Source organism: Anabrus simplex, chromosome 5, assembly GCF_040414725.1.
Source record: "Anabrus simplex isolate iqAnaSimp1 chromosome 5, ASM4041472v1, whole genome shotgun sequence".
NCBI lineage: Eukaryota > Metazoa > Arthropoda > Insecta > Orthoptera > Tettigoniidae > Anabrus > Anabrus simplex.
Genome location: NC_090269.1, coordinates 392,146,256 through 392,167,332, shown reverse-complemented (window position 1 = coordinate 392,167,332; position 21,077 = coordinate 392,146,256). Strand labels below are relative to the sequence as shown.

At 38.0% G+C, this 21,077-nt stretch overlaps 1 protein-coding gene across 1 annotated transcript in view; it reads right to left on the bottom strand.

The window, feature by feature from the left end:
- Positions 1 to 1,417: 1,417 nt before the first annotated feature.
- Positions 1,418 to 21,077, bottom strand: part of LOC136874562 (uncharacterized) — a 43,989-nt gene continuing 24,329 nt past the window's right edge. Inside the window, exons 2-3 of the mRNA XM_067148199.2 lie at positions 9,268 to 9,454; positions 1,418 to 1,705 (exon numbers count right to left, since the gene is read on the bottom strand). Of these exons, the coding sequence (XP_067004300.2) occupies positions 1,476 to 1,705; positions 9,268 to 9,454 (417 nt within the window). The 3' untranslated portion in view covers positions 1,418 to 1,475. The remainder of the gene's footprint in view (positions 1,706 to 9,267; positions 9,455 to 21,077) is intronic.

Here is a 21,077-nt window from a genome sequence, read left to right as displayed (position 1 = left end):
GATTACCACGTGGACGTTTAGGATCCTAAACTACAACTTTCAGATTTCGCGACAGATACTATAACCAACTGAGCTATTGTGGTCTAGGTCATATTTGGTCTGTCGGAAAGGATCTATGCTACATAATTAGTACTGTTACCACTGGTGTCTGAGTGACCATTTCTGTGCTGAACTTTAACCTGTTCGGTATGTACTATGTGCGCTAATATAGAATGTAACTCTAAAGGAAGATTATCGGAATTCAGTGAAATTATTCAAATTATGTGAATAAGGAAAGAAATGTTTTTAAGTAGAGGTCTAAAAGGTGTGGTGTGGTGGTTAACGGGGATATATAAAAATAAGTGTCTGGGAGAGAAACATAACCAAAACCATTGTTTATTGTGTGGAGACATAATGGAATAGGCGTGTCTATTAAGAGTATGTAGGGGAAGGAACGCAGTTAGAGTTAAATATTTGGGTGGTGAATATAAAACAAAAATAGAAAGCGAGAAAGAATTTTATATAGTTATTAACTTATGAAACGATGAATGGATCACACTGGGAAAAATATCAAAATATATTTGTATTTTGAAAAACATGTGGCGAAAGGAAATGAGAAAGAAAAGCACTAACAAAATGAATGAAATATAGGATGACTCTTTGTTCTAGAATCTGTAGAATTGTACTACGTCTAGAACAAAAAGAAATCAAAGAGAAAGAAAAAATAGGATGATAATTCGTGCAATGAAATTAGACATTATTAGCTTCAAGTAGACTATTTAACGCAAAAATAGTCAAGTACTTGTAAAATATTAAATTAAATGAATGTATCAAATAAAAGGACTGCAATACTTGAATTCTCTCAAACCAATTTCAGGCTATCTATAACTGGGGATGGGAGTATTCTGTTCTATTCTATTCTATTCTATTCTATTCTATTCTATTCTATTCTATTCTATTCTATTCTATTCTATTCTATTCTATTCTATTCTAATCTATTCCACATGTGAAAGTAAAATGAATGTTTATTTTGACTACATTGCGATCGTAAAAATCAACTACTGAGCTGTTCACCCCGCAGATTTGATTGGAGTATCATGATAACAGGACACGTGGAAACTATCACCTCTCTCTCGGAATTTATTCCATTGGCAAGGCGGTAACTGCCCTCAGGAAATACAGTCGGTATGTCGTAAATATAGAATCTGCTACTCAATGAAACTATCATGGGTCACAAAATACCACGTGTCAATTGCCATGGGTTAAAGAAACTTGCAACACAGTCTACCCGAATTTATATACGCACATATTTATTTCGTATCGTAGATATATAAACTGTTCTACGAACTGTGTGTAAATGACAACTACTTTGATAAATTTTAATTACTACATTTCATTTATTTTCACATATTTTATACATTTTTACATACTTGAATTAAATAAAGGGGAGCAATTGAAGTGAATTGTGATATGTTGTCCTCTTGCAGCTCTATATCTTAAGGAGACGGACAGGTAGCCTCAGAATCCCAAGTGAAGAAATTAATATTTTCTCCCACTCCTGCAGTCTCCTCAGCATGAACGATTTCAGCTCTTATTCCCGAGCTTAATGGTAACTGTTTACTTAGCAGTAGAAGGCCAGGTGCCGTTTGGTTCTTAATACAAAAGGCCAGTTCCATGGCAGAACCATCTGCGGACAGGTAGATCACCTGGACTCCACTGTCCTCATCTGAAACACAACAGAAAATATTTGGAGCGTACTAATAAACTTATTTTCGTTGATCTGAACGAGTAATTTACAAGGTAAAGCCTCATATATATGAACACATTTGGCAATGTGAATGTCTCTAATATTCAGTTAATAGGTCCGTCCAATAAACTGGCTATAAATGAACACTAATGTATACAAATATTACATCATCGACGGAACGAATACGTTTCAAAGCGAAAAAACACATAAGTAAAATGAAACAAGATCAGACATAATTATTTTACTCCTGGAATATGGGAATACATTCCCTCTCGTAGAATAGTATTCGTGGCTCAGGGTACAGCGCACTGTAATCTCACCGCTGCGTTACGTGGTGCAAATCTCGGTCACGTATTGTGAAGTTTGTGCTAGCCAAATTGGAGGGGAGACAGAATTTTCTCTGTGTACTGTGGTTTATCCTATTACCTTTCATTGTAGCAACACCCTCTAGTATCTTTTCATTTAATCTGTTAACCATTAATCTTTGCCCCAAAGGAGTGGGACAGGCAACCGGCACAATTCCTACCCTGGCCGCTATGCGGGGCTTCATTCATCAGATTCTTGAAACGATCGAATGACTGAAAACAGGCTGTATATTTTCATTTCCATTACCTTCCCTACAATTAACCAGTTCCAATTTAGTCTAGTACACAATCACTGCAGCAGAATTAAACCAACTTTGTGGTGCAGACAGATACTCCTGGCCACGTGATTGGCAAAGTCAGCTGATATTTCTAGACCGAGGAACAATGGAGGGCAAGGTGGAGTTCGAATCTGATTGGCTGGATTCAAGGACTACTCTAGACCCGAAGCTTCAATGTGCTTTTGGGAGCTGTCAACGTTGAATATCAAGATCAAAAATGTAATTTAATAGAACAATTTCTTGCAAATAATACAAATAAAAGTAATAAGATGAAGAAGTATAGCAATAATAAACATAGATTTAATAAGATAATATGTATATTAAAATAGAATCGTGTAATTTATAACATACTGCACAAACACATCATGAATAAAGAATTACATTAGATCACAATATACATCATTGTTATGCTAAAAAATCGATCTAACGTAAGTAAATTTACCAATTAAAGAATGTATAATGGGAGACGAATATCCAAAGTATACCGATATATTTCATTCTGTATAAGAGTGAAGAGAAAGCAAATTATAAAAATAAGGCAACAGTACATTAACGTAAGAGGGGAATAATGACGAAAGAAAGGAAAGAGAAACTCATGTTTTGCTATTATTCCTACCCTAACACTTGTCAAAGATTATTTTCTGAGTTGCAACAGGATAGAAACATTGCTATCCTGTTGTGAACGATCTACGCAAGTTAAGCTGCGGTGAAAAGTCTGATGTCGAATTTGATCATGTTTACGTTGTGACCATAAACTAGAAAAGGTTATCAAAAATCGAATTGCCGAAAATGTAGGAATAGGCTATAGTGATTCATTTCGGGCATTATCATAGGCTGACGAGTACAACAATTCTCTTCTTAGTACATCAATATTCTCAATTATGTTTTCTTACGGGGGACTGGAAACAAATGCAAACATTACGAAGTACACCGTCTCCAGCAGACAAGCCTAACACAAGACGAACTTAAAAGTAAACAACCGCCAGATTTAGAGAGTAAACAGACTCAAATATCCGAACAACTAAATTCTGCAAAATGAATTAAACTGAAGAGAGCAATGAGACGGAAATCACTTACGAAAACTATTTCTTTTGAAGTAACAACCTAAATTTAAAACTTGGCAATGAATGATCAAACACTATATATGACTATTCTTACGATAAGGTGTGGAAACATGGACGATCCAAAGCAACTCATTGACACGCTTGTAAGTCTTTGAAATGTGGAACCACAGGAGAAGTTTTGGGATGTCGTGTGTTAATCGACTAAATTACGAAAATTTACTCCGTGACCCAAGGGCAAGTCGGGAACTCCCCCTTCCTTGCTTAATGCCCGCACGATCACAGAGTTCCGCACAGGATCAAGTCGAAAACTAGAGCTCCGTAAAATTTCTTATATTGGCCATACACATTCTCAGAAATGAATATTACAAGAGCTAATAACGGTTTGGGCAGGGCAAAACAGAGGATAGAAGAAGTTTTGCAGAACGACGGACATCATGACTTGTAGGATCAAAGAATGGACTGGAATTCACAGTGATAAAATAATTTTCCATGTGGCAAGAGGTCACACAGAAATTGCCTACTCAGGGGAGGGTGATTCAAGTGATAATCTTTAGTGGCACTCAAACTAAGATTTGAACGAATATTGTAGAGGTGGCAGCAATGTGCAGACCAGTAAACAGCGTCAAAGTACCAATGTAAAAATGGCCGCCTTACATCAGGCTTACACAAACGAGCAGCGGTCTGTTACTCAGTTTATTGGGTAGTGAAGAATGAAAAATTATCGACAAATGACGGTCAGATTTTATTATAGAACCAACGTGACAGTGTTGAGCCCCCGTACTGCACGTGCAAATGATTCCATCATGAAAGACAATGATTTTGAATGTCTCCCTCATCCGCCACATGCAAGAAAGCACTGTGTGGATAGACGTGGAAGGTAAAAGTGGCTGGCTCATAGCCAAAGAATAATCGTGTACAGGAAGCGAAGCACTGTGTAAGCGCTCGAACAGTTGCATCGACACAGCATAGAAAAATGATCCCTTTGTGTTCGACTTCCACGGAAAAAATAATCTAAAAAAGATATTTAAGGTTTACATACTTAGATATTTTCACATCACATCTACGACTCATACTTCCTGATTTAGAACCATAAGTCCATATCACATTTGATTGGTGCTTTTACTCTAGATCTCCTTTAAGAGATGAATTCTAATGCTGAAGATAGTGCAAACACCAGCCCCCGAGTCGGAGGAATTAAGCAGTGGCGGTTAAATTTCCAGTAATCGAAGCCGGGATGCTTTAGACCAAAAACAACACTCTAAACATTTATCTGTTTAGCGGTACATATCCGTGTTCTCGTCTGGCGGTGTAGTTGCTATTTTCAGATACAACAATATACCATTTTAACCGCATATCAGCCCTCCTGCCAATCCCAAGTCGCTGTCACAACCGGGAAGCGGAATCGTGCTAACAGTAACACTACAGATGGGAACGGCTGAGATTCTTCAGTGGATGAAATTGAGTCACGATACTTCGAACACGTTGAAATGTTTCATTTTGTAATGATGTTTAGATGTACGAAAGAGCAATATAAAAATGTGTTACTCTATGATGAAAAAAACCTGTTAGAAAGAAAAACGTTAACATAATTATAAATTAGTGTACAACTGTATATTCATATTCGTTTGTTCGTTATTTGGAAAAGAATATACTACTGTCATTATTATAAAAGAAAGATAGATAATAGACAGTCCCACGTTTATAAAAAAGAATTAAAGGAGACAAGAGTTTAAAAGTAATACTGGCCTCAAATTAAGATTATATAGAGAAGAATAAATTGTGCACTCCGTAAATTAAGACTCAATTGGTCGGAGATTTGTTATATATATCAAATTGAATAATTTCTTCTGTGAACGTTCAGGAATATTAATATTGTTTTCCAAGTTCCAGGAAATATTTATGTGTAGTTTCTCGGGATGTTGATCGCTCATTTGCGTCAACACAGAATTTGTCATTTTTGAGTTGTTGGACTTAAAGGAACTGTTTTGAAGCATACCGTCAGAACTCTACTTGCGATGCAAGTGACATTATTGTTATAAATTATAGAACACTATTTCTACATAAGACGAGGTTTATCAGATGATCAATTTGTACACTTTCAGCATTCCTATGTAATCATGATGGCCCGATGAGAGAAGATGGTAAAACTAGTCCTGAAATCCTTTTTAGATGAAAAACCTTTGCAAGATAATGACATTCCCAGTAGAATTAATGTTATTAACTATAATTTTATGGCGAAAATTGACCTGTGTGTTTATATTACAATGAAGTTTCTCCCTTTCCCAGAAAATGTTGCAGATCTTGGTATGATGGTATCATTCATTATGGAAACATAGAAAAGTCAACTTCTGGGAGTAAACATTTGATGGCACTCGCAAATGCTATTTGCTCCTATTCCTCCTCATCATCATCATCCGGTTTTTCGTCCACGGATGGTGATAGTAGGAGCAGTGAATCATCGACGATTTAATTAGTGTTGCGACGTACAAACGGCAAGAAGACAGTGATGTACGTGAAGAAGATTGGTCTGAGTGTTGATACCATAACGACTGACATACCGGTCACTTATAAGAGTGGGCCTTCTTCCTCGTCTAGTACTCATCTACACTTAGAAAATACGCCCAAGCCCACTTCAGAAATTCATAAATATTATGTAGCACATTGTCGCGACAAAAATTGTGACAATGGGAATAACAGGAAGAAATCGTTTGTTTACTATTGAATTTTTAATTTCACTTTTCGTGCTAAATGCTGACTTTGTACTCTCTACAGCAATGCGGAGGGAGATTATAGAAACACTTGGAACAAAAGTATAAACAAGAACTGGCTGAAAAAACTATCAGTTTGAAAAGAGGACAGTTAAAGAAGTGGTGACAGAAGACACCAATGTTGCAGTTTATGATTTGCCAGAAGTTATGAAACTGCTGAAAGGTGTCGTATCAGTCTTGTATTATAAATCGAATTGAAATGATCTGAACTTCACTATCTACAATTTGCAAAAGAGCTTAGCCATCCCTGGCGTCGTACACTTTGTAATCTATGAACTGACGACGTGTGTACTTCGATACTTGAAAGAGAAACCTAGCGAAAATAAGGAGAATTACTTTATAGTTTACTCTAACAATTGCGCCGGACAAAGAAAGGTATGATTGCCGCGTATCACTACGCAGCCCAGTTCCTGGATATCAACAGTATTATGCACTAATACCGTATAATAGGCCACACACAAAACGAAGGTGATTCAGACCATTCCTTGTTAGAACGAAACGTAAGACGTATATTGAAAAGTGGCCCCCTATGCTCACCAGAAAGTGTTTGTGCATAAGACTCAGGTTATTAAAGATGACCAAGGGAATATCATCACAAATGCAGCGGGCATCGCCAAGGTATGGAGAGAATACTGCATCGAGCTGTTAACTGATGACCCACAACCAATGCCAGGTTGCCAGGACCCAACAGACTTTAAACCATTGATCCTTAGAGAAGAAGTGAAACGTGCTATAAAAAAAGCTTCGGAACCTGAAAGCACCACGCCAATATGGAATGACTGCTGTAATCCTAAGGAACATGGGTGACCTAGATGTCGACATCCTCCTTAAGTTATGTCAGAAGATATGGACATATGGAAATTGGCCGGACTAGTGGTGCCACTCCGTCTTCGTACCACTGTTCAAGAAAGGTTCTCCACTTGACTGTGAAATCTACCGAACGATAGCCCTCATCTCCCATGCCAGTAAAATCATGCTCACGGTGCTGAACGAGAGGCTGAAGGCCTTCTTACTTCCACAAATCACAGAGGAACAAACCGGGCTTTTTCCCGGAAAAGGAACTCGTGAGCAGATCCTAAACATCCGACAGCTCATAGAGAAGACAAGGGAGTACAATATCAAAATGTTCCTGTGCTTTGTGGACTAAAAGAAAGCCTTCGAAAAGATAAAATGGTCAAAGCTCTGGGCTATACTCATTGAGATGGGGACGCCGAGGCATTTAGTGTATCTGATTCAACAATTGTACTCTTCGAACACTGCGACAGTGAGAGTTAATGGCGACTTCTCGGACATCTTTTCTACTAGTGCTGGAGTGCGACAAGGTTGCATTATTTCCCCCTCCTATTTAATGTATACCGTGAGTACATTGTGAGGGAGATTCTCGAGGACTGGAGTGACGGCATCACAGTTGGTGGCAGGAAAATTAACAATCTCAGATATGCGGATGACACTATGATAATTGCAACAGATGATCGTGAATTGGAAGCCATCATGCGGAGATTAGACGAGCGAAGCAGAGAATATGGTCTTGAAATCAACAATAAAAAACCAAAGTGATGATTGCAGACCGTTTTAATAACAACAGACCTGCCATAAAAAGAATTGCGGATTATGAGGTTGTCAGTCGCTTCGAGTATCTAGGATCCATTGTCACAAATACTAGAGACTGTGAACCTGAGATCCGCGAGCGCATTTCGATTGTGAGAAATTCAACAGCAAAACTTACTCGCATCTGGAAGGGCACCTCCATCATTTCTACGACAAAGCTCGCTCTCATTCGAACTCTGATCACCCCTATCGCTACCAATGGAGCAGAAATTTGGACTAAGAAGACGGCGGATCGCCGCAGGCTAGATGCTCTAGAAATGTGGTGCTATAGGAGATTACTGCGAATACCATGGACAGCACACCGTACTAATGAATCGATCCTGCAACAGCTCGACATCAGTACAAGACTGTTGAGCCTTATCAACCAAAAACAACTCATATATTTTGGTTATACTGCCAGAACACAGGAGACAATGGAAATACTTATCATAGAGGGAAAAGTTGAAGGCTGAAGACCTAGACCTAGACACCATACGATGCATGGACCAGATTAAGAACTTGACCAGGAGGAGATCACAACAAGCAAGTCACCGTGCCCAAAGCAGAGACTCCTGGAGGAAGATCACCAAAAGGATTGTCGCGTGATTCCACTACAGCCTTACGAAGGGTTGGACTAAAAGAGATGCCCCTACTAGGAGTGACAAGACAACGTACAGTGAAGTATGCCCCTACCAGGAGCGACAAGCCAACATACAGTGCAGTATGCCCCTACCAGGAGCGACAAGCCAACATACAGTGAAGTATGCCCCTACCAGGAGCGGAAAGGCAACATACAGTGCAGTATGCGCCTACCAGGAGCGACAAGCCAAAGTACAGTACACTGCAATACACGCCTGCCAGGAGCGAAAAACTAACATACAGTGCAATATGCCTTGTCCCTACCAGGAGCGGAAACCCAACATAAAGAGACCCATTGCGCGTAAAATACCCACAGTCGGCAATGGAAATGTGCTGAACAAAAGTATCTGAGATACAAATTTGCATTTATATGTTGCGACTTTTTGCACTATCTATGGGTTCTCTTAAGAAAGTACGTTTTGCCACTCGATGGCATGAATACCTGCTAAGAAAATTAGTGCAAACTGTAATATTTCTAAAAATACAGTTTTCTCATTAGCAAAAGTCAATAATTATCTTACGAAGTATTGCAGCTAGAAGCATGAAGTCTTCCTTTCAACACTCAGCATCTTATGCCAATTTTATAACCACAAACATCTCAAAATTATAAGTACTTCTTTAGATCCCCTTTCACGCAACGTGTCGCATATTGTGAAGTAATCAACTTAAATACCTGATATGTCATCAAGAAAGTTCAAGCCCTGTATTCGCCCCTTTTCGTCACCTTGCCTGTGAAGGTATGAGGCCGAGAGCCGGTATGCGTGTCTCACGAAAATTTAGGGAAAAGGACACACTTTTCCAATATTCAGTGATGTGACGAGGATACACTTTCATACTAACCTAAATCATGCCATGCCCCAGGATTCTCAGAGTTTTCTATGGTAAGAGTATTACTCGCTGTCACATCTAATTCAATTTGAAGAGCTGTTTCATTGATTTTCTTTATGCTTGAACCTAAACACCGATGTTTGTCAACGGTATAGTTGGCTGGTCCATGTATGTGTCCCACGAACCAGTCACCATACACCTGAAATACAGAACAGACAAATGTTATTCAAAGCAGACGCTCAAAGAGAAATTGAAGAATATTTCAGATTATTTTCATTACTTTACTTTCATTCATTCAATATGCGTACCTCATGAATTGCAAAAAATAAGATATCATCAAGAATATTACTAAACTGCTTTAAAGAAGGTTTTTTAATTGCATCTTCCAATGCCGGTTACAGATAGTACCGTACATGTATGGATCGCATTAGCGCGGTGGTCTGGGGATCGGTAATAAATGTACAGGGATCTGAAAGTGAAGTAGGGATGACAAAAAATGTTTAGTGTTGAACTGTAGCAGTATTGTAAAGAAAGGAATAGAATTAAGTAGTTTAATAGATGTATACTGAAAAATGATATAATGGATGCAGAAATTTCCTCACGGAACTGGAGAGTTTAGTAAAATTATTTCAAGAATAAAATTTACTGTGTCCACCTATCCAGTACAATTATAATCTGCAGTGATTAAATCCTACATGAATTACATATACTAATATACTAATCAGGTACATGTTTCACCTTAGTTTTGGGGCAACTTCAGCCTAAATAATATTCTTAAGGTCAATTCCTTAAACCAGTTAAATATTTGAACTTAAAACTAAACACAATGGTCTTAGACTTAAAAAATTTGGTACACAAGTTGTGCTTCAGGTGATTTTTACATAGGTTTAAAATGTGTTCATTAATTAAAACCCAGAATTTTTGACAAAGAACCAATTAAAACTATAATACATTGAATAAAATTGGCCAAAGCGCAAATTGGAACTTCACCAACTGTTGGATAAATCATTAGGTTCATAGTTTGTAGAAATGTGTTAATCCAAAGGTCGTTATGGTCACCTATGTCGTAAGGACGGCAGCTACAAAACCGGAAAACCGGAACCGTGGTATAATGTCGATCTTGTTGAGCTTGTGTATCCCGTTAGGAAGAAGCATGGTTGGATGGCACTATTTTGGAAGTTAAAAACGTGTATGTTGGAACATGATGTCATTATCATTCATTAGACAGGTGCTCATATGATAAAATATTTTCTTGGAATGTTTGTGCCGTTCTTATCAGATTAATGTTCCCGTTGGAACGTATCTACCCTTAGGATGATTTGTAATTATGCAGTCGGATGTTAGCTGGATAATTACAGACAATACTCATAAATCATCCCAAGGGTAGATACGTTCCAATGGGAACATTAATCCGATAAGAACGGTACAAAAATTCCAAGAAACATTTTATCATACGAGCACCTGTCTAATCTATATAAATAAAATCGTAACGACCATGTGTCTGTACATTGATTATTTTGGCAAAATTTCCATACAGTTACCCGTTTCAGGTGTAATAATGACCATCTAAATCATTTTTAGCTTTGGTGTCTATTTGTCTGTCTGTTTGTCTGTTTGTCTGTCCTTCTATAACTTGAAAACTATTGGATATATTTCCACCAAACTTCATATTTAGAATCCACCTGTCCTTGGGTAGGTTTTAGCGCAAATATCGCTTCTAAATCCCTGAACTGAGTGGGGATTTTTACGAAACCGAAACCGTGATTTTGCACTCCCTCAAAGTATACACAACCGAACTTAATGGAAATCTACCTTCCTTAATGAAAATTAATTTTTAAACCTTTTTTCTCATGTCCATCATTTCGATAACAGGATTTAATAAGGGAGATATCATTAACGGACCGTTTTTCGGTACAAATCCCAGCGTACTTAACGCAAGAGCGGGTGCGTGTAAAACGTATTTCATACAACTTGAAAACTACTGAAGATATTTGAACCAAACTTTATATATAGCATCCATCTCTCCAAGTGTAGGTTTCCTTGGCGTCTGTTATTTAGTTTGTTTGTTTGTGTGTTGGTCTGTTTTTCTTTCTATAACTTGAAAACTACTGGATATATTTCCACCAAACTTCATATTTAGAATCCACCTGTCCTTGGGTAGGTTTTAGGGCAAATATAGTTTCTAAATCCCTGAACTAATTGGGGGTTTATACGAAACCGAAACTGTGATTTTGCACTCTCTCAAAATATACACAACCAAACTTAATGGAAATCTACCTGCCTTAATGGAAATTAATTTCTAAGCTTTTTCTCCTCATATGCATCATTTCTATACAAGGATTAATAACGGAGATATCATTAACGGATCATTTTTCGGTACAAGTCCCACCGGACTTAACGCAAGAGCGGGTGCGTGTAAACTTGAAAACTACTGAGTTATTTGAACCAAACTTTATATTTAGCATCCACACCTCCAAGGGTAGCTTTTAAGGTTTATACCATTTCAAATACCCGGAATGGACTGGGGTTTTATAGGGGACCGAAATGGTGATTTTTACTCTCCCACAATATATAAAGTACAAGACCAACCTGACTGGAAATCGATCAAACTGTTTGGAAATCCAATTCTAATTTCTTTTTCTCATGTGCATTTTTCAACGAGTGGAATAATAAGGGAAATAATATGAAAGGTCGGATTTCAGGCTAAGTCTAGCGGACATAGCCCAAAACGTGTTATACGTGGAGCAGATTCCTTATCTATCTAGATAAATCATATCGTAACGACCGTGTGTCTGTGCATTGACTATTTTGGCGAAATTTTCTTACAGCTTTCCGTTTAAGGGGGATTAATCACCACCTGCATATTTTTTAGCTATAGCTTCCTGGAAGTCCTAAATTTTACCCTCCTCCTCGTCCAAAATCAAGATTGCCTCACAATCTGCCACACGAGCTGAAAAATTGAAATTAAGCAAATTTATACGTTTTAGCCGGTAACCTACGGAAAATTTCCAAGATCATTAAATCTTTCACTTTTTATGCCTAATAATATCGAAATATAGGCAATTTAATGACGGTGCAGACCTTCGTTTCGAGGTATTTCGCAGCTAAACGGTAAGTCCTATCACAAAACGGATGGCACGATCTCTGTTCAATTTCGAGTGATATACAACTTTGTTCCTGTGATATTTTGTCGTATCTCTCTCTCTCTCCCTTATAGGGTAGATTTGGCTGTATATTTCGATGGTTCGTAAATTTTGTGCTTTTTACATGTGTATTTCTTAGTTTGACACACTTATAGGAAAGGTAGAGTCATCGAATTTGGCACCCATATTGACACGACCAGTGTCTATATGCGAACCCAATTTCATGATTCTAGCTTCCACATAAGTATGTGAAAAATAATGTAAAATGATGAAAATGTACCCAAATTTCACCCCATTCAAATATCGTAACTCAGTCGAACCCATAAATATGTGAGATACGAGAAAATGTTTTAACACCAAACATGTAGAGCGATAAAAGGGACGTCTGAGGGTGCAAACCGTTTGTTGGTATGATGTACCGTTTACGAGCAGTAAATCTCGAAATGAAGGTTTGCACTTTCAAACGTGCCCATGCTTATCTGTCATCTATATAAATATAATCACAACGACCGTCTGTCTATACATTGGCTATTTTGGCGGAAGTTCCGTACAGTTATCCATTTCAGTTGTAATAATGACCATCTGCATATTTCTTAACTTTGGTATCTGTCGGTTTGATTATATGAGTTTTTATAACTTGAAAACTACTGAATATATTTCTACCAAACTTGATATTTGGAATTCACCTGTCCTTGTGTAGGTTTTAGAGCCAATATTATTTCTGAATACCTAAATTTACTGGGGGTTTATCCGAAACCGGAACCATGATTTTGCACTTCCTCAAAATATGCACATCCGAAATTAATCGAGATCTACAATCCTTAATGAAAATCCATTTCTAAAACTTTTGTTTTCATGTGAATTTTTCGACAGGAGGATTAATAAGTGAGATATCATGAACGGTTGGTTTTGCAGGTTAAGTCCAGCGGACGTAGCCAAAAGTGTTGTACGTGGAGCAGATTCTTTATCTATCTACATAAACAAAATCGTAACGACTGTGTGTGCCTGTACATTGACTATTTTGGTGAAATTTTCGTACAGATACCCTTTTCAGGGGTAATAATGATCGTCTGCATATTTTTTGGTTTAATTTCCTGAAAGTCATAATTTTTACCCCCTCACCCAAAATCCAGATTGCAGCATAATCTGCCAGACAAGCAAGAAAATTGAAATTTGGCAAAATTATACGTTTCAGCCTGTAACGAACGAAAAACTTCACAGATCTTTAATTTTTTATCCCCGAAGAATATCGAAATATGGAAGCAATTTTAATGATGGTGCAGACTTCGTTTCAAGGTATTTCGTGGGATAAACGGGAAGTCCTATCACATAACGGATGGCAAAATCTTCGTTGAATTAGGAGTGATCTTCAACCTCGGTCTTATGACTTTTTGTCGTATCTGTATCGCTTATACGTTAGATTCGTCTCTATTTCCCGATTTTAAGTAAATTTGAATTCTTTACCTATATAATTCATACTTTCAATCACTTACAGGAAAGATAGTATGATCAAACTCTACACTAACATTGGCCCACCCAGTACCCATATGTGAGCCAAATGCTATGTCACATAATTATCCGAAAAGTAATGCAATGTAAGATAATCTTTAAAAAATTTCAACTTATTCAACGTTTCTGACTCAATCTGACCCATGAATAGATGAGATGCGAGAAAATAACATAGGACCAGCCATTTAGATCACCAAATACTGCGCCTTACGTTACAATCCTTTGTCAATATGACGTACCGTTTACCAGCAGTTAATCTGTAAATGAAGGTCTGCAATATTGTAAACATGCATATACTTTCGTTTGTCCATCTATATACTGTATATTCATTGATGTCGATTTGTAGCGATCGAGAAAGGGTGTGTCTGCTATTGTAATCAGTATTCCCTACACCAACTTTGACTGCTGGCAGTAGGAATGGGGTCCTTCTCCAACTCTTGTGTAACTGGCATTAGTAAGGAGGGCCTACCATTTTAATGAATAATTCACTTCTCGATTTGTCTTGCAGAAGGCAAGGGAACATGCAGTTTTGTTCGAAAGTCCCCTACCCTATTGTGTTTGGCTCTAGGCCAGGGTACCCGCCATTATAAACAAATGTTCCGATCTAAAATTTGACTAGCAATAGGCATAGTAGCCAGCTATTTTCATGGAAACTCACTAATTCTGTGTGACTGGCAGTAAGCTGGCTGGCAGCAGTAAAAAGGGCCTGTCATTATAGTGATAACTGCACAACTCAATTTTGACTGGTGGTAGGGAAGTTGCCTGCTATGATAATAAAAACTCCTCGACTGTAATCTGTCTGAAATTAGGAAATGGGTCTGCCATTGTAACTAAAACTCCCCAAATCGATTGTGACCGCGCAATAGGCAATGGGGCCTGCAATTATAATGTAAACTTGCCAATTCGATTGTGAGTGGCAGTAGACAAGTGAGCCTGCCGTTATCATCACAACTCCGCAACCCTCACTTAATATTGGAAACAACGTATGGGGACCTTCCCATGCTATTTCTCGGATAAGGCTAAGAGACATGCAATTTTAAAACAATCTCATTTACTGCACGCACAGTATGTACGTCGATATCCGTATACAATGTAGAATACCGTAGCGAAGCACGGGTACATTTGCTAGTCTATATACATATAAAAGCAAGTCGGTGTTGAGCGATGTATATATAAATGTTTAAAAATGAAAAAGGACGTGAATTAATGATGCACTTCCAGAAATCTCAGAAATTTGAAACTTGGTACGGGTGAAAATCGAAAATTCTCAACTTTCCCTTAAGGGGGCACGCTGGGGGCCCTCAAATTTTGGGCTCGGCAAAAGAACGCAGTCGTATATTTTATCCAAAGCCACAACCTATAGGTTTCGTGGGCTTAAAAATTTTCAGGAATTTCCTAATTTTATCCCCCGTCCCCCTAAATCAAGATGGCAGCCCAACCTGCCAGACGAGGTAAAAAATTTTAATTTGGTGAAATTATAGCTTTTGGTCCCTAACCGACGGAAAAATTCCAAGATGTTCAAATTTTTCACATTTTACCCCCACAGATATTGAATTATGGTGGCAATTTTAATGACTGTGCAGACATTCCTTTTGAGCTATTTGTTGGCTAAACGGTAAGTCGTATGACAAAACGGACGGCACAACCTCTCTTCAATTCGGAGTGATCTACAACTTTGGTCCTATGACATTTTGTCGTATCTCTCTCCCTTATATTTAGATTTGGCCCTATTTCCGGATTGTTCGTAAATTTGCTGATTTTTACGAGTATTCTTCATTGTTTCACACACTTATAGGAACGATAGAATCATCAAGTTCAGTGCTCACATTGGCACAATCAAGGGGCATACGTGGACCAATTTTCATGATTCTAGCTTACATACAAGTAGGCAAAAAGTAATGCAAAACGTTAAAAATTTACCCAAATTTCACCCTATTCAAATGTTTGAACTCAATGTAGTACCGTACCCAGGGGTAAATACCCACTAGGACGATGCCTCCATTCCTGTATGAGCATCCGACTAACTCAGGGTTGGGCAGAGAGTGGGTTGGTTGTCGGTTGGGTCAGGATAAAAAGTCGAAGTTCTACTCTAAAATATCAATCAATGACAGGTCATGGAGGTATAACACGAATGAGAAACAATCATAGGGGGTAAGATGGATTTATTGATAAATATCCCCGATCATATCCCAAGAAAACAATTAAATCAAGAAAAATAATTAGTAAAAAAATGAACTCAAAATATTAGAAATAAGTCGATATTAGAACGTTACTTGAATGATAATACCAAATTTGACATCAAAATCAAGTTCAATAAAGAACACTATATACAGAGATGCCAACTATTACGATTCAATCGTAATAATTACGAATTACCCATCACAATTACGCCTTTACGAATCACACACCTCAAATTACGTTTTTTTGTAGATTTTCAAATCTAAGTGTATGAGGTGTTCAAAAGTATAGACAAGGAATGCCATTACAGCTTTCATTCTCAGAATGTTATTTTCGGATTTCTCGGTAATCAATTTTACCCCTCTCCTGTCTCTCATTTGAGAATATTTCGAGTTTTCTCGCGCCGAACTCAGTGTGTGCTTCCATTACCGGAGAAATTGGGACCTGTGAAGTGGTATATCTTGCGGAGCTGTTGTCTTTGTTCGTCACATGACCAGACTTCCTTGAAATTTGCGAGTTGTTTTGCCTTTGGTTTGGCGGCGAAGTGGTGAGAAACTCCGTTTCATTGTGGATACTGCGTGCGTGACTGTTGAAATATTGATTGCGATTTTGGTTGCCAAATTTACATATATTGCTCTTGTAGGATATATGCTAATCGTGTGTTCCAAATGTGAAAGGTTTGAAATAATGAAGCGATTTATTGTGCAGGAAAATGCGTGTGGTGACGTTACCGTGATTATTGACGCTAGTAATAAACTAAAAATAGTTCAAAAATTTAGGGAGGAATACTCGAAAGAATGGCCCTGTTTACTGCGTTCCTGGGTACGATGCGCATTGGTATCACCCTAATATCACCGTAAAATTTGTCACAAATGGAACATAATAATTGCTTTTACACATATCAAGTGAAAAATCCCTTGCAAATTAAGAAATACCGTCGTTATTTGAGAAATATGAAAACATACTTAAGGCTTGTAGACAGGACTGGTTTATGACGTACTGCGCTGCTTGTGCCGTCTTTTGTTACTTTCTTCAGGTCCAGGGCTAGCACCATGGAATGGGAGTGCTATGTCTGTAGATTCTCATTCTCTTTGTCCATATGACTAGAGCGGCCAGTTCAAACAGCAAAATGGAGGTCAACAGAAAAATAGCATGATCCCTGGACCAATAAATATTTTTATTTCTGTTCGAACGAAAGTAGCTTGATCCCTGGACCAATAAATCACTAGTCCACTGAACATTTCTTATGTACATTGGCCATACCATTTTGTCGCTTATTGCATATCGCGATACAATTCATGAAATGATGTTTGACAAGTGAAGCAATGAAACGAAAGCAAAGATCTTCAATGAACACAGATATCACACACGAAATCGTTGAAAGTGTAAGACAAAAGACATACGTGTGTCACTGTGAGCGCAAGACCAAATGTACTTGTAAAGTGGTAAAGTACGTATATATAATAGTCTCCAAAAATCAAATATTTCTTAATTTGCCAGGGATTTTTCACTTGATATGTGTAAAAGCAATTATTATGTTCCATTTGTGACAAATTTTATAGTGATATTAAGGTGATACCAATGCGCACTATACCCTGCGTTCCTCAAAATCTCATTCGCGCGTGTTTTTGTAGTGTGTGTAGCCGAGAATTTTCAGTTGCGTATGGTGACGAAGAACAAGACTGAGTTCTGTGCTAATATGAACACCGTGTTACGTAGCGCATACCTATCTACGAAATGTCACTGTAATATTTGTCCCAAATGGAACATAATTGCTTTTACATAAATAAACTCGAAAATATGTGGTAAATTAAGAAATAGTACGAAATGTTTTACTTGAAGAGAATGATATGGATACATACTTTACTACCTTAGGACTACTTTTTTTCTGCTACGTCGCAGCGCTTCCGTATGTGTTTTTGTCTCAACACTTTCGTGTATGATGACTTTGCTCACTGAAGTTGTTTGTATTAATTAGGTGTCGTTTCCTTCATGTTGCTCATTCGTTTTGTGCCCTAACTCATTCATAAATGATATATTTATTGGTCCAGGGATCATGCTATTTTCCTTTCAACAAAAGAGTAATATATTTATTTTGCTGTTTGAACTGCCCGTGCTAGTCATATGGACAAAGATAATGAGAATTCACAGACATAGCACTCCCATTCGTCAGTGCTAGCCCTGGACCTCAAGAAAGAAACAAAAGACGGCACGAGAAGCGGAATACAACATAAGGGAGTCCTGTCTACAGCCCGTAAGAACGTATACCGCAGACAGACGTGCCAAGTCTCCCGATTTGAGCGGGAGACTCCCGATTTTTCATCGTTCCTCCCGATCTCCGGGTCCGATCTCCCGATTTTCAGAGCAATATCCGTAATTTTCGTATTATTTTAAACTCCCGCGTATTTCCTCATTCTATCGATATATGGCTGAGTATGGCTGGTCGATAGTAGTTCTAATAATGATACCAGATGGCAGTACGGGGCACGGTGGCTAGTCATGTGCTGCTCTTTGATCTATAATACAGTCATTCTCTTTGCAAGCGAGTCAAGCGAGTAACATTCTCTTTGGAGTAACCTAACCTCAGAAGTAGCACACCATAGTTGTTTTACCCGTAGAAGTGCTCGTGTTGTGCCTTAATATTTGTTTTGGCCAAAATGACAAAAAAGAAATATGATGCAGTGTTTAAAAGTGTTCATAAGGAAGAGTTTCCGTGTTTGAGTTTATCCAGGAAGGGACCAACGTTCACATTCTGTACTATATGTAGGTGTGAATTTTCAGTTGCACATGGCGGGAAATGCGATATACTCAAGCATATGCAAACGAAAAAACATAAGGAGAGTGTCCAGTGTGTAGAAATAAACCAGAAACTGAACTTTTCATGTAAAAACCAAGATGTAAATCCTGTGACAAATGCCGAGGCGTTATTTACGTCATTTATAGTAGAACATAACCTGCCTGTAAATTGTGCCGATCACGCCGGGCCTTTGTTTCCCAAAATGTTTCCTGATTCGGAAATCGCTAAACGATATGGGTGTGCTAGAACGAAAACAGCGGCTATTATTACAGAAATGTGCATGGAAGAAATGGCGAAAATTGTATAACATTTGCAGGTGAATGCATTTTCTGTTGCTACTGATGGTAGCAATAAAAGCGACTTGAAGATATATCCCATTGTTGTAACATTTTTTAGGCCTGAACTCAATGAAATTCAGAGTTGTCTACTCGCTGTGCCTAATTTAGAAGGGGATGCTACTGGAGCTAACATTGCCAATCTTTTGCTCTCAACTTTTCGGGAATTCTGCATTCCATTAAAAAACTGCCTAGCTCTTGGTGCTGATAATGCTCCAGTAAGGGTAGGATTAAAGAATGGTGTGGCAGGATGTTTGAAGCGGGAAAATAGTAACATAATCATCGTAGGCTGCTCTTGTCACCTAATTAATCTTGCTGCCGAGATGGGTGCGGCGTGCTTGCCCGTAAATATAGATGAAAGTATAATTGATATATTTTATTATCGGGAAAGGAGTGCAAAGAGGAAAAAAAAGTTCAGAGAATTTCAGACTTTACACAACACTGAGATCAGGAAAATTCTGAAGCATGTGCCTACTCGATGGTTATCACTAAGAAGGTGTTTAGATAGGATTTTGCTTCAGTGGGACCCTTTGGTTACATTATTCAGGAGCGAAATTGTTAGTAAGGATTCTCAGATGGAAACTTTGAAGACTTACAAAATTCCTAAGCGCAGTTTAAGTGCAGATGTGTCTTGTTTGTCTGAAAACATTAAGGAATGTCATAACATTTCACCTAACTCCTCAGTTAAAAGGAAAACCCAGTCATCAGTTTCACTTTAAAAAAATGAAACTACTGATCACACTAAGATCCATGCATTGTCACGTGAAGAACGACTTTTCATATTCCTTTCATCAAATTTACATAAATCTTTTTGCCATTTTCTCTCAAGTTTTATGGATATCTTTGAGAATCCAAACGTAGCTCTTCAGTCAAGTATGCCGCACATCCACTTATAGAGGTCAGTTTTGGAGGAACTATTGAAGAATGTGATGGCAAGGTTTGTGAAACCAGACGTTATTAAAAGATCCTCCTCTCTCCTTGATGTAGATTATCATGCTCCAGCAAATCAAAAGGATGATTGTGATTTGATGATAGGGAACTCTGCGTTTGTTTTAGTGAACACCTTGAAGTCTGAGGAAAAGTGCGTATTCTTTAAGTCTGTTAGAAAGTGTTTCTCTTCGTGTGACTACATGGTTCACAAATTTCCATTCAAAGATGAAGTTTTAATTAATGCAGAAGTTGCAAATATTTCTGCTATAAGTAAGGCATCATTTTCTAGCCTTAGATTTTTCATTAACAAGTGTCCGAACATTTTGACTAGTGAAACGGAACATTTGGATAAGGAAACTGATATTCTTCACTCCCAGTTCTGTAACTTTCAGCTCGAAGAAACAGACCTGGCAAAAGGAAGAATTGATGCTCAATGGGCATTGGTAGGTCAGATGAAATCAGCTGATGGTGTACTTATGACAGACTCTCTAAGGTGATGCTTGCTATTTTGTCACTTCCACATAGCAATGCAGAATGTGAAAGGATTTTTAGCAGAATCACAAAGACAAAAACACAGTTCAGATCCTTGCTGTCTGAATAAACTTTGGAGAAACGTTTAACCTTGAAATCAGTTCAGCAAGGCAAGTGCTTTGAGCAAAAATTTAGTTCCGAGTTTCTGAAGAGGACTAAGTCAGCTACTGGTGTGTTGAACAACAATTAGTCATAATGTGAGTGATCACCATGTTGAAGGATGAGAAGTCACATGTTTCTACAGTTCAGGTATGTCCAGTATTTAGTATTCACATGTAAATGATGAAAAAAATATATATGGGCAAATAGAATTGTTAATGTATTGAATTATAATGAATTTGTACATATTTTGCCATCAGTGATGTGTCGTAATACGATACGTCGCGATATTACAGTGGC